Source organism: Staurois parvus, unplaced genomic scaffold (genome assembly GCF_062004578.1).
Source record: "Staurois parvus isolate SC_StPar_1 unplaced genomic scaffold, SC_StPar_1.0 ptg000287l, whole genome shotgun sequence".
Taxonomy (NCBI): Eukaryota; Metazoa; Chordata; class Amphibia; order Anura; family Ranidae; genus Staurois; species Staurois parvus.
This window is the reverse complement of record NW_028318083.1, coordinates 34,082,502-34,097,795: the sequence shown is the minus strand read 5'-3', so window position 1 is coordinate 34,097,795 and position 15,294 is coordinate 34,082,502. Positions and strand designations below refer to the sequence as shown.

General features: G+C 44.6%; 1 protein-coding gene across 2 annotated transcripts in view; it reads left to right on the top strand.

The window, feature by feature from the left end:
* Positions 1–15,294, top strand: part of LOC149458486 (beta-Ala-His dipeptidase-like) — a 76,967-nt gene that overhangs the window by 41,831 nt on the left and 19,842 nt on the right. For both annotated transcript variants that reach the window (XM_089682375.1, XM_089682376.1), the window contains 2 exons: positions 5,646–5,808; positions 7,874–7,962. In XM_089682375.1, the coding sequence (XP_089538501.1) occupies positions 5,646–5,808; positions 7,874–7,962 (252 nt within the window). The remainder of the gene's footprint in view (positions 1–5,645; positions 5,809–7,873; positions 7,963–15,294) is intronic.

Sequence of the window (15,294 nt, the reverse complement as noted above, 5' to 3'; positions counted from 1 at the left end):
GGGCCCCTATATACCGCCTCCTCATGCTGCTGCCAAGTCCAGAGTCTGTCATGGTCCCTGTACGGCCTCCCATTGCTGCTGTCTCCATCGCCACACTCTGCTGCCATGTGCCACTTTCAGGTCTCTTCACACTGCTGGTGTGTTAAATTTTTTGACATAGGGTGCAGGCAGATTACGGGCCTCACATAGCTGCTGCCAGGCCCCTAATCTGCCATGGGCCCCTATATACCGCCTCCTCATGCTGCTGCCAAGTCCAGAGTCTGTCATGGTCCCTGTACGGCCTCCCATTGCTGCTGTCTCCATCGCCACACTCTGCCATGTGCCACTTTCAGGTCTCTTCACACTGCTGGTGTGTTTAATTTTTTGACATAGGGTGCAGGCAGATTACGGGCCTCACATAGCTGCTGCCAGGCCCCTAATCTGCCATAGGCCCCTATATACCGCCTCCTCATGCTGCTGCCAGGTCCAGAGTCTCTCATGGGTCCCTGTACGGCCTCCCATTGCTGCTTTCTCCATCGCCACACTCTGCCATGTGCCACTTTCAGGTCTCCTCACACACTGCTGGTGTGTTGAATTTTTTGACATAGGGTGCTGGCAGATTACGGGCCTCCCATAGCTGCTGCCAGGCCCCTAATCTGCCATGGGCCCCTATATACCGCCTCCTCATGCTGCTGCCAAGTCCAGAGTCTGTCATGGGTCCCTGTACGGCCTCCCATTGCTGCTGTCTCCATCGCCACACTCTGCCATGTGCCACTTTCAGGTCTCCTCACACACTGCTGGTGTGTAGAATTTTTTGACATAGGGTGCTGGCAGATTACGGGCCTCCCATAGCTGCTGCCAGGCCCCTAATCTGCCATGGGCCCCTATATACCGCCTCCTCATGCTGCTGCCAAGTCCAGAGTCTGTCATGGGTCCCTGTACGGCCTCCCATTGCTGCTGTCTCCATCGCCACACTCTGCCATGTGCCACTTTCAGGTCTCCTCACACTGCTGGTGTGTTGAATTTTTTGACATAGGGTGCTGGCAGATTACGGGCCTCCTATAGCTGCTGCCAGGCCCCTAATCTGCCATGGGCCCCTATATACCGCCTCCTCATGCTGCTGCCAAGTTCAGAGTCTGTCATGGGTCCCTGTACGGCCTCCCATTGCTGCTGTCTCCATCGCCACACTCTGCCATGTGCCACTTTCAGGTCTCCTCACACTGCTGGTGTGTTGAATTTTTTGACATAGGGTGCTGGCAGATTACGGGCCTCCTATAGCTGCTGCCAGGCCCCTAATCTGCCATAAGCCCCTATATACCGCCTCCTCATGCTGCTGCCAAGTCCAGAGTCTGTCATGGGTCCCTGTACGGCCTCCCATTGCTGCTGTCTCCATCGCCACACTCTGCCATGTGCCACTTTCAGGTCTCCTCACACACTGCTGGTGTGTTGAATTTTTTGACATAGGGTGCTGGCAGATTACGGGCCTCCTATAGCTGCTGCCAGGCCCCTAATCTGCCGTAGGCCCCTATATACCGCCTCCTCATGCTGCTGCCAGGTCCAGAGTCTCTCATGGGTCCCTGTACGGCCTCCCATTGCTGCTGTCTCCATCGCCACACTCTGCCATGTGCCACTTTCAGGTCTCCTCACACTGCTGGTGTGTTCCATTTTTTGTCATAGGGTGCTGGCAGATTATGGGCCTCCCATAACTGCTGCCAGGCCCCTAATCTGCCATGGGCCCCTATACCGACTCCTCATGCTGTGACGTTGCAACAAGGTGGAATTCAACCCTACATATGTTAGACCGCCTTTACGAACAGCAAAAGGCCATCACAGATTTCCTGATGTTAAAAGCAGATAAAGGTACTCCCTGTGTAACTTAGATGTCAGCCATTGGCAGCTCATGCGTGACACCTGCGCTTGCTCAGGCCCTTTGAGGAGGCCACGCTATTCGTGAGTCGGCAGGACTATGGGATGAACGACGTCATTCCTCTGTTGCACGTCCTGGAACAAATGCTGTTAACAATGGCTGGTCAGGGTGCGGTAGACGTGGCGCACAGATCTCAACGCCACATGGCCCCTGTGGGGGCAGGACTGGAAGAAGAGGAGGAGGTAGAGGAGGACATTGGTGCTCAGGAATTATTGAGTGAAATGGGTGGTTTTTCCACTCAGCGGACAGGAGTGGAGGAGCAGGAGCATCTGGTAGAGGAGGAGGAAGAGGAGACAGAGGACCTAGACGCACCGTGGCAGTATGCTGTGGAGATGGAGGCAGGGAGTCCCTCGCATTCCTTGGCACAAATGGCCCATAGCATGCTCGGTTGCTTGCGTAGCGACAGCCGAATAATAACCATCAGACAGAGGGATGACTTTTGGCTGTCCACCTTGTTGGACCCTCGCTACCGTTCAAAAATGGTGGCCTTTTTCACACCTGCTGAGAGGGAGGCCAAAATAACGTACTATAAAAAACACCTATGTAGTCAGCTGGTCTCTGCCTGTCTGCGCCAACGTCCATCCTCAGACACTGTGGGCCCTGTGCGCTCGTGTTCCGCTGCCATGGCAGCAGGGGAGGGGTGGGGTGGTAGGAGCAGTGGCAGCTCCACCAGCAGCGGCTGCCTCAGTCTGCAGTCGATGATGAGTAGCTTTCTTCACCAGCGCAGTGAGGAAACTACTAACCAGCCGCAGCAGCAGCAGCAGCATCAGGTGGACCTGGAGCAGGACCTCAAACAACAGGCTTAGGCCTACTTGGACAGCACCCTGCCAACCGAGGTAGACAATCCCCTTGACTACTGGGCAACGAAACTTGACCTTTGGCCCCAACTAGCTGAATTTGCCCTTGAAAGGCTGTCATGCCCGGCCAGTAGCGTGGCATCGGAGCGCGTGTTTAGTGCGGCAGGAGGTATTGCAACTCCGCGGAGGACACGACTGTCCACCCAAAGTGTGGAGAGACTCACGTTTGTGAAAATGAATCAGGCGTGGATTAGTCTGGATTTCAAACCACCAGTTCCTGACACAACTGACTAAATCCGCCATGAATCATGCCCCAAACATGTGCCACTTTCAGGTCTCCTCACACTGCTGGTGTGTTCCATTTTTTGTCATAGGGTGCTGGCAGATTACGGGCCTCCCATAGCTGCTGCCAGGCCCCTAATCTGCCATGGGCCCCTATACCGCCTCCTCATGCTGCTGCCAAGTCCAGAGTCTCTCATGGGTCCCTGTACGGCCTCCCATTGCTGCTGCCTCCATCGCCACACTCTGCCATGTGCCACTTTCAGGTCTCCTCACACTGCTGGTGTGTTCCATTTTTTGTCATAGGGTGCTGGCAGATTACGGGCCTCCCATAGCTGCTGCCAGGCCCCTAATCTGCCATGGGCCCCTATACCGCCTCCTCATGCTGCTGCCAGGTCCAGAGTCTCTCATGGGTCCCTGTACGGCCTCCCATTGCTGCTGTCTCCATCGCCACACTCTGCCATGTGCCACTTTCAGGTCTCCTCACACTGCTGGTGGGTTCCATTTTTTGTCATAGGGTGCTGGCAGATTACGGGCCTCCCATAGCTGCTGCCAGGCCCGTAATCTGCCATGGGCCCCCGTACCGACTCCTCATGCTGCTGCCAGGCCCGTAATCTGTCATGGGCCACTGTTGTCGCTTGTTGGCATATTCCGCTCGTTCAGATGCTCCTTCTCCTGCTACTCCTCTTCACGGATTCCGTCAGCAGTCTTTCTTGGAATCCGTTTCCAAGAGACAACAGTTTGCGAGCACGCACCCGACGGTGCAGAAGCTGAACGTCCTCCTGTCCAAGTTGCTGCTGCCAGGCTCGTAATCTGTCATGCGCCCCTGTACCGCCTCCTCATGCTGCTGCCAGGTCCAGAGTGTGTCATGGGCCCCCGTACCGACTCCTCATGCTGCTGCCAGGCCCGTAATCTGTCATGGGCCCCTGTACCGCCTCCCCATGCTGCTGCCAGGTCCAGAGTGTGTCATGGGTCCCTGTACGGCCTCCCATTGCTGCTGCCAGGCCCGTAATCTGCCATGGGCCCCTGTACCGACTCCTCATGCTGCTGCCAGGCCCGTAATCTGTCATGGGCCCCTGTACCGCCTCCTCATGCTGCTGCCAGGTCCAGAGTGTGTCATGGGTCCCTGTACGGCCTCCCATTGCTGCTGTCTCTATCGCCACACTCTGCCATGTGCCACTTTCAGGTCTCCTCACACTGCTGGTGGTTTCCATTTTTGTCATAGGGTGCTGTATGGCCTCCCATTGCTGCTGCCTCCACCGCCACACTGTGGCTCCACACTCTGGTTTTGGCCCCGTGACTGCCCAAATGAGTGAAGTGTGCGGTGATTCTAAGATCGACGGCACTCATCTGCATGTCATACTGACTGACAGTATTATTTCTCTTCCCCAGCAGACTCCAAGGGCATTTAAATTAAAGGTACAGTGTTCTGCACTAATATTAAGTCTCTCTGAAGCCTAGAAACACCCTTTTTTAAGTTAAATTCACAGCGAATTTATTCGACTCGAATCGAATATTGTCCACGAATTCGCCGAATCAGTCGAATCGAATTTTTCATTTCTTCGCTCATCTCTAATCGTCAACTATTTTCAGTTTTCTAGACAACTGCTTAGAAGAACCCATGGTGCTGATTGTTGGGGCAAGGTCAGATGAGTCTGGGCATTTAAAACCTTTGAGATTGACATAACCTGGTGTTCCCAGACGATGATTGAGAACAATCCATGACACTGGCAGGTCTCAGCTTTGCAAAGGGGGCAGTGCATGCTATAAACTCTGCAGGGTGCCCAAACTTTTGCAGACGCCATTTTTTTGTTTTCTTTTATTTTGAAAGTGTAAATGATGGAAATAAAATCTAACTTTTGTTGACATATTATAAGAATGTCTAATCTGTAATTTGATGCCTTTTGGAGATTTTTCCATCTTTCCTTGGCTTCTTTATGCACATTAATACAAATTTTTAGCTGGGGTGCCCAAACTTTCGATCCCCACTGTATGTATGTATGTACACACACACACCATGTGTATTTAATTTTATACTTTAACACTTTGTATTTCTTGGTTGTAACATGACAAAATGGAAAATTTCAAGGCAGTGTGTGTGTATTTTCACCTGCAACAACTAAAGTGTGATGAATGTCGGGTTTATACATATGCCCCCAAGTGTAGAACTTTTCCAGAGCAGTGTGAATTTAAAAGAAGCGCTTAAACTCTCTCTCCAATTGAGCTACAGTATTCCCTTCTGGTTCATTATAATCTGTATTAATACAAATCTATATTTACAAGAAGGTTTACATTTCTTCAGTTTATGCTAACCTGAACACACACACAGCCATTACACAAAGCATAGCATACTAGCAATTATACCTCAATGCCCCCATTGTGTAGATTTCTCGACACTTCCTATTTGACAGGTGTCACACAGCACAGCATATTAAAATAAATATTCTCATTACGTAAATAGTTTGGGCAGAAGCTGAAAGGGCTTGTCACATAAGAAAAAGGAGATTTCTGATGGTTACAACATAAGAGGTGGAGTGATTTGCTGCCTCTCCCAATGACATTTTGCACTTGCTGTTTCTTAGATAGATTGCTATGGCATCCAGTATATGTATAGCATTTTATTACTAAACTTTTGAAATAAAAATTTGATTGTTTATCTTCAGCTGCATGGTGGACAAAAAATCAAATTCCCCCCTGCAATCTTGGCTGAGCTGGGTAATGACACCACAAAGGCTACTGTCTGTTTTTATGGACACGTTGACGTCCAGCCTGCTAAAAAGGAAGATGGGTGGAAAAGTGATCCATACACATTGACTGAAGTTAATGGTTAGTATCTTTTGTTAATGGTTAGTTTCATGTTACTGTATCTATGAACTTTTTTGTGGATAGATAGATACATACATACTGTATATATTATAAATTGTTTCTGAATGCAAAGGTATAGTAGACAAGAGTTCCAGATTTGGTCTTCTTCCTTAGACATCTTTGTGAATTAACACATCAGTCTGAACAGCTTGGAGATGCAATAATATTTAGGCCTTGTGCACACGAAGTTTAAAAAAGGCCACTGTTACAGGTGTTGAGCTTTTTTTTTTGTTTTGTTTTTTGTTTTGTTTTTTTTTCTCAGTCAGTAAAACACCTCTATGTTAGCCTATTTGTCCATGCACACAGGCGTTTACAGGGGTATTAGAGGAACATTTACAGGCTGGGAAAAAAAACACCAAAAGGGGAGTTCAGGAGAGGAGTTGAAGAGCAGAAATAGTGAAACGCATCCAAACTTCTCTAAATGCACATAAATGCTAGATGCATTTAGGCTTGTATAGCATTTGAGCATTAATTCATTCCAATGGCCAGACTAAATTCATATTCTGACTAACAGAATGGAATGACGCTCAAACACTAGATATACCTAAATGTTTGTGCAATACAAAGCTTTTACTTAATTTTTTAGGCAGCTCTTTCCTGCCAGGAATTCTGTCATTTAGAGAGGCTTAAAGAGATGCCATGTGTGCGTGAGGCCTTATAGTGGTCATTGTTGTATAAAAGTATATGAAATCTCACATTGCAAAACATCCTTTTCAGCTTAACCACCTCCTGCCCGCCATATAAGGCAATGACAGGCGCAAGGCGGTTCTCTCGTTCTGGGAGGACGTCATATGATGCATGGCTCTGGGGGCACGCAGCGCGGCCATCAACGGAAAGAGCCGAAGATGTAGGCTTGATCATGTGATCAACTCTGTCCAATCACAGCTGATCACATGTAAATAGGGAAATGCCGGTTATCGGCATTTCTCTCCTAACGAGCTGTCACACTGACAGCTCGTGAGGAGAGGAGAGTCGGTAATCGGCATTACTCATAGGGGACATATACACTGATCATCAGGGCACTGATAATCAGTGTAGCCCCAGCAGTGCCACCTGTCAGTGTCCATCAATGCCAGATGTCAGTGCTCATCAATGCCACTTGCCAGTGCCCAGCAGTGCCACATATCAGTGCCTACAAGTGCACATCAATGCCAAATATCAGTGCCCATCTAAACCGCCTGTCAGTGCCGCCTATCAGTGCAGCCTACCAGTGACCATCACTGCATCCTCATTAGCGCACATCAGTGAAGGAGAAAAATCACTTATTTACAAAATTTTATAACAAAAACTAAGAAAAATCTTTTTCTAAATTTTCAGTTTTTAGTTTGTTTAGCAAAAAATAAAAAACCCAGAGGTGATTAAATACCACCAAAAGAAAGCTCTATATGTCTCAAAAAAATTGTAATTTCATATGGGTACAGAGTTGCATGACTGCGCAATTGTCATTCAAAGTGTGACAGCACTGAAAGCTGAAAATTGGCCTGGGCAGGAAGGGGGTATAAGTGCCCGGTAGGCAAGTGGTTAAAATACAAATGAAGGGCAAAACATTGGTGTATACAGTATATGTATTAAAAAATTATAAATACCAGATTATGCGATCACATAATCTGTCTTCTCAGTTGCATAAGAGGCTTAAAGAGGTGGGGGTGGAGAAAAAGCAGAACAGCGATCTTCCCAGTGGATGGCTGTGCAGGAGGCATGTCAGCACACGTTTTTGGTATTACTGGACAGGCAGGCTATCCAGAAAACTGACCACACTAAGAAGGATGTGCTCTCATGCCTCATGGTCAGTTTGAAATAGCAAAGCAGGGGGACTAGCAGAAATACCGGGTATTTCAAACAAAGAAAGCAAGAGAGAAGGATACTTTTTAACATAAATAATGGTAAAACGTACACACATCAGTAATGTGAAATGTTGTGGTAGTGTATTCTAAAAAGAATGTGTGTGTTTTTAGAAAAATTTTTTTATAAATATATTATTGAATGTGCCATAATTCTTCTAAGTTTACATTTGCATAATTTTAAGGAAACTTATATGGACGAGGTGCAACAGACAACAAAGGCCCCGTGTTAGCCTGGATACATGCCATTGAAACATATATATCACTGAAAAAGGTAAGAAAATCTTTGTAAAAAATATAGAATGAGCCATCTTTCTTTCCTGGTAGCAGTGTAAGTCTTTAGATCCCAGAACTAAAGCAACAGGACAGCAACACTAAAGCCTGCCATACAGGGGTCGAATTCCAAAAGAATTTTCTTTAGAAAAATCTTTTCTTAGAATTTTCATTCGAAAAAATGGCCGATTTTCGTGTAACCTTCAAATTTGAGCAATCGGGCATGTTGGAAATTTTTGGAAAAACTAAAACGTTACAATCAATGATGGGAGAATCGTGCAAGAAATACAAAGCTGTGACCTGGAAAGAAAAGAAAATTCTTGGCCATGAAAATTATTTTCTGTAGCAACATGAGGAGAGATTCTAGGCTTGCTTGGTTGAATTTCGAAATCAATGGTGGCACCATCTGATTACAAAACACACTAAATTTACAATTTTCTAAAGAAAATGTGTTTGGAATTCGACCCGTGTATGTAGCTGAAATTTTTTTTTTTATATCCCATATCCCACTGCTGCAAGGGGATCATGGTTGAAAGCCTCCTTTTGAAGATGGCAGATATAATAAATGACAATTTGTATGTAAAAGCTCTCCTTCAACCTCGTGAAAAAAGCCCAAACAGAAATAAAAATTCCAAGTCAACCTGTGCTGTGCAAACCAGTCTAAACAATGCATTTAATGGGTTAGCCTGGTTTGAATTCCCTGTAATTACCTTTTTAAGCAGAAACTCCCTACAGAGAGCTTGAGTGGTCCCACTCTGCTGCATGCTGGCAGGATGCAGACTTTTTTACTCAGGCTGTGGCAAACATTTAAAGAACACAAACTCAGACTTTGCACACCATTTGCTTTGATTTTGCCTGAAGTGTTCTTGGTTAATTTAAAATGAAAGTTAAATTGAGCTTTAGCACTTAAGCCCTATTTGGAGATCCATACCTATAATGCTATTTATAACTTCAAGGGCTCTCTAAAATGTGTAGAATGACAGAAGGGGGGAATCCCCCTTTTTCAGCTGCAATCCCTATGGTTATGTTATCCCATAACATAACCATTTATCTCCTAATTATACTTTGACAGCCATATAAGTGTGCATTTATTAAAGCACCATCCCAGTGAATTTGTTCCCCTCTTTCTGAAGGAGAAACTGAACTCTCATAGCCGGTAGAGGACAAATGACCAGTCAGCAGTAATGTCATCTGCTAAAACTAGCAGTCAGAGGCAATTTGCCTTAGATCTCACATATCCGGAAGTGCACACCTATTTACCGGTAGGAATTGAGGATAGGAGTAGATTCCTCAGGGTACCATTTTTAGGCACAATTGCCATTTTTACATACTCCCTAGGTAAAACGTTTAAAAAATAGCACAAGGGACATTATTTAATGTTGTTTTAAGATTCTCTTTTGCTGTTGTCGCCTGTCATAGTTGAAATTTGAAGTCCTCGAACTCCCCCATAATCCACAGCTTTAATCTTCTGGTGTTGCAGAGGTTAATAAGAGCACTGGACCTGTCACTCATCAAGTGTGTTTATGCCAGCCCGTTCCACCCCTCTCCTCCATTTATAAAAGCTGTACTATAGCTTCCAAGCATGCAAACGGCTCTATGAATGTAGGAGGTAGACCTTTAATTTATCCACCCATCCTCCATTCATAGTTCACATTTTATTCATGGAGGTGGGTGCCACAAAAAAGCCCAGTTACAATATGCCCAACAACACCTTGACATGCCTTTTTTGTGGCATTGGCTTTTTTCTGGCAACTTGACCATGCAGCTCACTTTTTGTTCAAGTATCATTGTATTGTGCTTCTTTAAACAACCACACCATTGTTTTTTTTGGGTTTTTTTTTGTAGAGCAGCCTGTATTTCTCCTGAGCTTACCTGTGGGTTTTTCTTTGTATCCTGAACAATTCCTCTGGAAGTTGTGGCTGCAATCTTTGTTGGTCTACCTGACCTTGGCTCGGTATCAAGAGATTCCCCAACTTTCCAATTCTTAATAAGTGATTGAACTGTACTGGCTGGCTTTGTCAAGGCTTTGGACATGTTTTTACATCCTGTCCCATCTTTATAAAGTTCCATTACCTTGTTACACAGGTCTTTTGACAGTTCTCTTCTGCTCCCCATGGCTCAGTATTTAGCCTGCTCAGTGCATCCATGTGAGAGCTAACAAACTCATTGACTATTTATACACACACACTAATTGCAATTTAAAAAATGTGGGAAATGTAACCTTTATTTGCTATTGTAACGTGTGTGTGTGTGTGTGTCTGTACCAAGGCCAAACATTCCAGGGCATGAAAACTTTTGATCAGGACTGTTTGGGTGATTTCTGTTATCATTATGACTTAAAAAGGAGGCAAACAACTATGTGATAATAAATGGCTTCCTATGATCATATAAATTGGAAGCATAATGGCTAAGTGGTTAGCACTTCTGCTGGGCATTACTAGGGTCATTGGTTCAAATCCCAACCATGGAACCACCTGCCTGGAGTTTTGTATGTTCTCCCTGTGCCTCTGGGTACTCCGGTTTCCTCCCACACTCCAAAGACATGCTGGTAGGTTAAATGGATCCTGTCTAAATTGGCCCTAGTATGTGTATGTATGAATGTAAGTTAGGGACCTTAGATTGTACACCCCTTGAGGGTTAGGGACTGATGTAAATGTACAATACATATGTAAAGTGCTACGTACATTGACAGCGCTATATAAGTACCTGTAGTAAATAAAATAAAAAATGATCACTATCCATAAAATAAAAGACAGCTTTTTGGTGTGAGCAGTCATATTTTCAATGTCACGATTTTTTCCAGAGTATGCAAACATTTGAGCACACAAGTACTATCCCTTGTGCTGATTAAAAAAAAAAATTTTTACCTAAACTTAGGCTTTAACACAATTCTTCACTTTTTGAGCCAAGTTCCACTCTCACAGTCCTCTAAAGCAGGGCAATGTCATTGGCTGCCGCTACCTTCACCAACAATAATTCTTGCTGCATAACTACATTTTGTTTCATTATTTATACAGTCATGGCCGAAATTGTTGGCACCCTTGATATTTTTCCTGAAAATCAAGTATTTCACACAAAAAAGGTATTGCATTAACACATGTTTTGCTATACACATGTTTATTCCCTTTGTATGTATTGGAACAAATATAAAACAGAGGCAGAAAAGCAAATATGACATAATGTCACACAAAACCCCAAAAATGGGCTGGACAAAAGTATTGGCACCCTTAACTTAATATTTGGTTGCACACCCTTTGGAAAACATAACTGAAATCAGTCGCTTCCTATAACCATCAATAAGCTTCTGACACCTCTCACCCGGAATTTTGGACCACTCTTCCTTTGCAAACAGCTCCAGGTCTCTCTTATTGGAAGGACACCTTTTCCCAACAGCAATTTTAAGATCTCTCCACAGGTGTTCAATGGGATTTAGATCTGGGCTCATTGCTGGCCACTTCAGAACTCTCCAGCGCTTCTTTGCCATCCATTTCTGAGTGCTTTTTGACGTATGTTTGGGGTCATTGTCCTGCTGGAAGACCCAGGATCTTGGACGCAAACCCAGCTTTCTGACACTGGGCCCTACAGTGCGACCCAAAATCCTTTGGTAATCCTCAGATTTCATGATGCCTTGCACACAGTCAAGGCACCCAGTGCCAGAGGCAGCAAAACAACCCCAAAACATCATTGAACCTCCACCATATTTTACCGTAGGTACTGTGTTTTGTTCTTTGTAGGCCTCATTCCGTTTTCGGTAAACAGTAGAATGATGTGCTTTACCGAAAAGCTCTATCTTGGTCTCATCTGTCCACAAGACGTTTTCCCAGAAGGCTTTTGGCTTACTCAAGTACATTTTGGCAAACTGTAGTCTTGCTTTTTTATGTCTCTGTGTCAGCAGTGGGGTCCTCCTGGGTCTCCTGCCATAGCGTTTCATTTCATTTAAATGTCGACGGATAGTTCGCGCTGACACTGATGCTCCCTGAGCCTGCAGGACAGCTTGAATGTCTTTGGAACATGTTTGGGGCTGCTTATCCACCATCCGGACTATTCTGCGTTGCAATCTTTCATCAATTTTCCTCATCCGTCCACGACCAGGGAGATTAGCTACAGTGCCATGGGTTGCAAACTTCTTGATAATGTTGCGCACTGTGGACAAAGGCAAATCTAGTTCTCTGGAGATGGACTTGTAACCTTGAGATTGTTGATATTTTGCCACAATTTTGGTTCTCAGGTCCTCAGACAGTTCTCGTCTCCTCTTTCTGTTGTCCATGCTTAGTGTGGCACAGACAGACACACAATGCAAAGGTTAAGTGAACGTCTCTCCTTTTTATCTGCTTTCAGGTGTGATTTCTATATTGCCCACACCTGTTACTTGCCCCAGGTGAGTTTACAGGAGCATCACATGCTTGTAACATTCTTATTTATCCGCAGTTGTGAAAGGGTGCCAATACTTTTGTCCAGCCCATTTTTGGAGGTTTGTGTGACATTATGTCGAATTTGCTTTCTTTCCTCCCTTTTTTTGTTTTGTCCCAATACACACAAAGGGAATAAACATGTGTATAGCAAAACATGTGTTAATGCAATACGTTTCGTGAGAAATACATGATTTCCTGGAGAAATATCAAGGGTGCCAACAATTTCGGCCATGACTGTATATACAGTATATGCATGCACAATCAAATCTGTTTCTTCTGACTCAGCAGACAGATCGCACCTCACTGCAATTTTGTTTGCTGCATGCTTGTTCAGCATTAGAACAGCAAGTCGGAAAACAGCGTGGCCCTTGAATTAGTGTGGCACCCTAAAAACCTGCATATTCAGAAGGTTAGCAGTGGCATCCTCCAGATTTCAGTTACTGAAAAAATAATCTAAAATATTAGGAGTTGCAAAATATTAAAGGATAAAAAGAATGCTTGTGTTCTTCTGATTGAGCCACTCTGTTAATCTACTCCCATATTTTTAATATTTATACACTAAATGTCTTGTTTTCAGCAATATTAACATTTTGATAGAGTTGGAAAATGTTTAAAAAGATTTTGTTTTTTAAATTTTAGGACAGATTGTTGGTGACATTTATAATATCTGGGCCATTTAGGTTATTAAAGGAAAGATGCAATGCTTGGACTCCTGACCAATTGCATTTCCTTGCAGCAGCATTTACCCTTTATCCTGTCGATATATTGTATTTGGTCACAGCTGGATTGACTAAATTAACTGTCTGAGTCACTGTGCTTGGCACATCAAAATGGTTTATATGGACCATGTGTCCTCTAGCAACATATGCTGCCATCTAAGCTATTTCACTTCCTTTTTCAGCTGTCGTTGCTGTAAAGAGTGCAAAAATATATTTACAAGAAACACAAAGACCTTTCATTGTCTAAATAGAGGATTTATTGGAATTTGTAAATGTAAAGCTAAGCTAACAGCCTTGGCATTTAAAATTCACCACCTTACATTCCTATATAACTTCCTACATAGCAGTGATAGCAAGAGACAATATTCTGAAAATGGAGCCTGCTCTGCTTTATTGAAAGTACTCTTTAGAGTCTAAATATTCTATCTCTGGACCAGCATGCTATTAGGGCATGCTCAGACTAAATGCTTTGCAGCAGGCCCTCCCAGATTGAGATCCCCGTACAGTGGACGGAAGGGGTGACGTGCACGGACGCAACGTCACTCCTCATTGGCTGGTGGTCGGAGCTCTAGAAGTCTTAGATCACATGAGAGGCGAGTGTGACAGGGCACTTAACATTGCCTGGGCACAGCAGTGTTAACCAGTTTGGCTCCAGAGCAATTTATTTATTTTTTGCATTCATGTAAAAATCTAAATTTGTGGCACTAAACTTACTTAAACCCCAGAACATATGTTTTCTGAAAGAAGAGGACCTGTAGACTAAAAATGTGATATCTGCACATTTTTATGTCACGTGACATTTGCACAGCTGTTTATTACAAACAAATTTTCAGGAAAAAATATACTAAAATGAATTTTCGTGTAAAAACACAATAGAATACCCATTTTTGGTTAAAGTATAAAAGAGGAGGCTGCATTGAGTAAAAAGATACCAGACATTCTATGTGTTAGATTTGCGTGGGCGAGCGATTATCGCCAAAAACTACAGTGCCCAAAAATCACCATAGGTGACACTTTAAAAGCCTTTACAGCTCGTTAACTAGGATCTCTTGTGGTGGATCTATTGTTATCACTCTGACATTCACAGCGATATGTCACATGTGGTGTGACCACGGTTTACATACACATGCACACCCTGAGCTTTCATTTGTGCAGGTGTGTGGGGAAATGGGGGTTACAGCAATTTTTTTTTTTTTAACATTTTATTTTTACTTGATTACTATCACAAGGGGTTAATAAACCCCCATGTGATAGCATTTGACAGGTAACAGGTACTCTTTATGGAGACATAGACCTCCATGTCTCCCTGCCCTTCACACCATCAAACTAAGCACAGATCTGCTTGGTTAGATGTGTCCCCTGGCTGTACTGGCCAGGAAAGGGTGGATCTGAAACCAGAAGTAACATCACTTCCAGTTTCACTGTTTGCATGTGAGATCGAGGCATGGATTTGCCACAGTCCCACAGCACTCTCCCTCCCCTAGCTGGAAAATGTGTTTACGGGCTCCAGTAATAGCGGGAGATCCTGGGAACCACGGGAGGAGGGGGGGCGCCGGCGGAAGGGGAGGGAAGCACTGCGCTGCCGGCTCTGTGAAAGTGATCAGCAGCTATAGAGCTGCCAAAATCACTTTCACTTTTAAGCCGTCAGCTGCGAGGCCCCTGTGAGCATGAAGCCTTAGGCGACCGCCTAATTTGCCTAATTGGAGAGCTGCCTCTGAACAGTGTTTTCCATATACCCTAGTTAACCCAACTGTATTCAGCTCCAGTGCATTAAAATAAGTACCACTCTTGGCCTCACCCTGGACTTAGAGGAGTGGGAAGATATCAGAGATAGCTTTAATAAAGACTTCCTCATGTACTGTATATGAGGAAAACCAATACAAGATTTTATTTCACTAGTACCTTACACCTAAAACTCTCCATGCAATCTCCTCTTACTTTTTGGAGATGTATTGACTCAGTGGGGACACTACACCACATCTACTGGGACTGCGCCAAGACATTCTCTCTGGGAACACACTAAAACCCTCTTAGAATCAATATTTGTCCCTCCAGTCAATCCCTTTAGATTCAGTACATTACCTCCTGGGGTTGCCCATACCAAATACAGTCAAACTTGCTACCAAGCTGATAAACCACGTTTTTGACTGCAGCTATATGCCTGATAGCTTTAAAATGGAAACAACCACTATCACCCTCTTC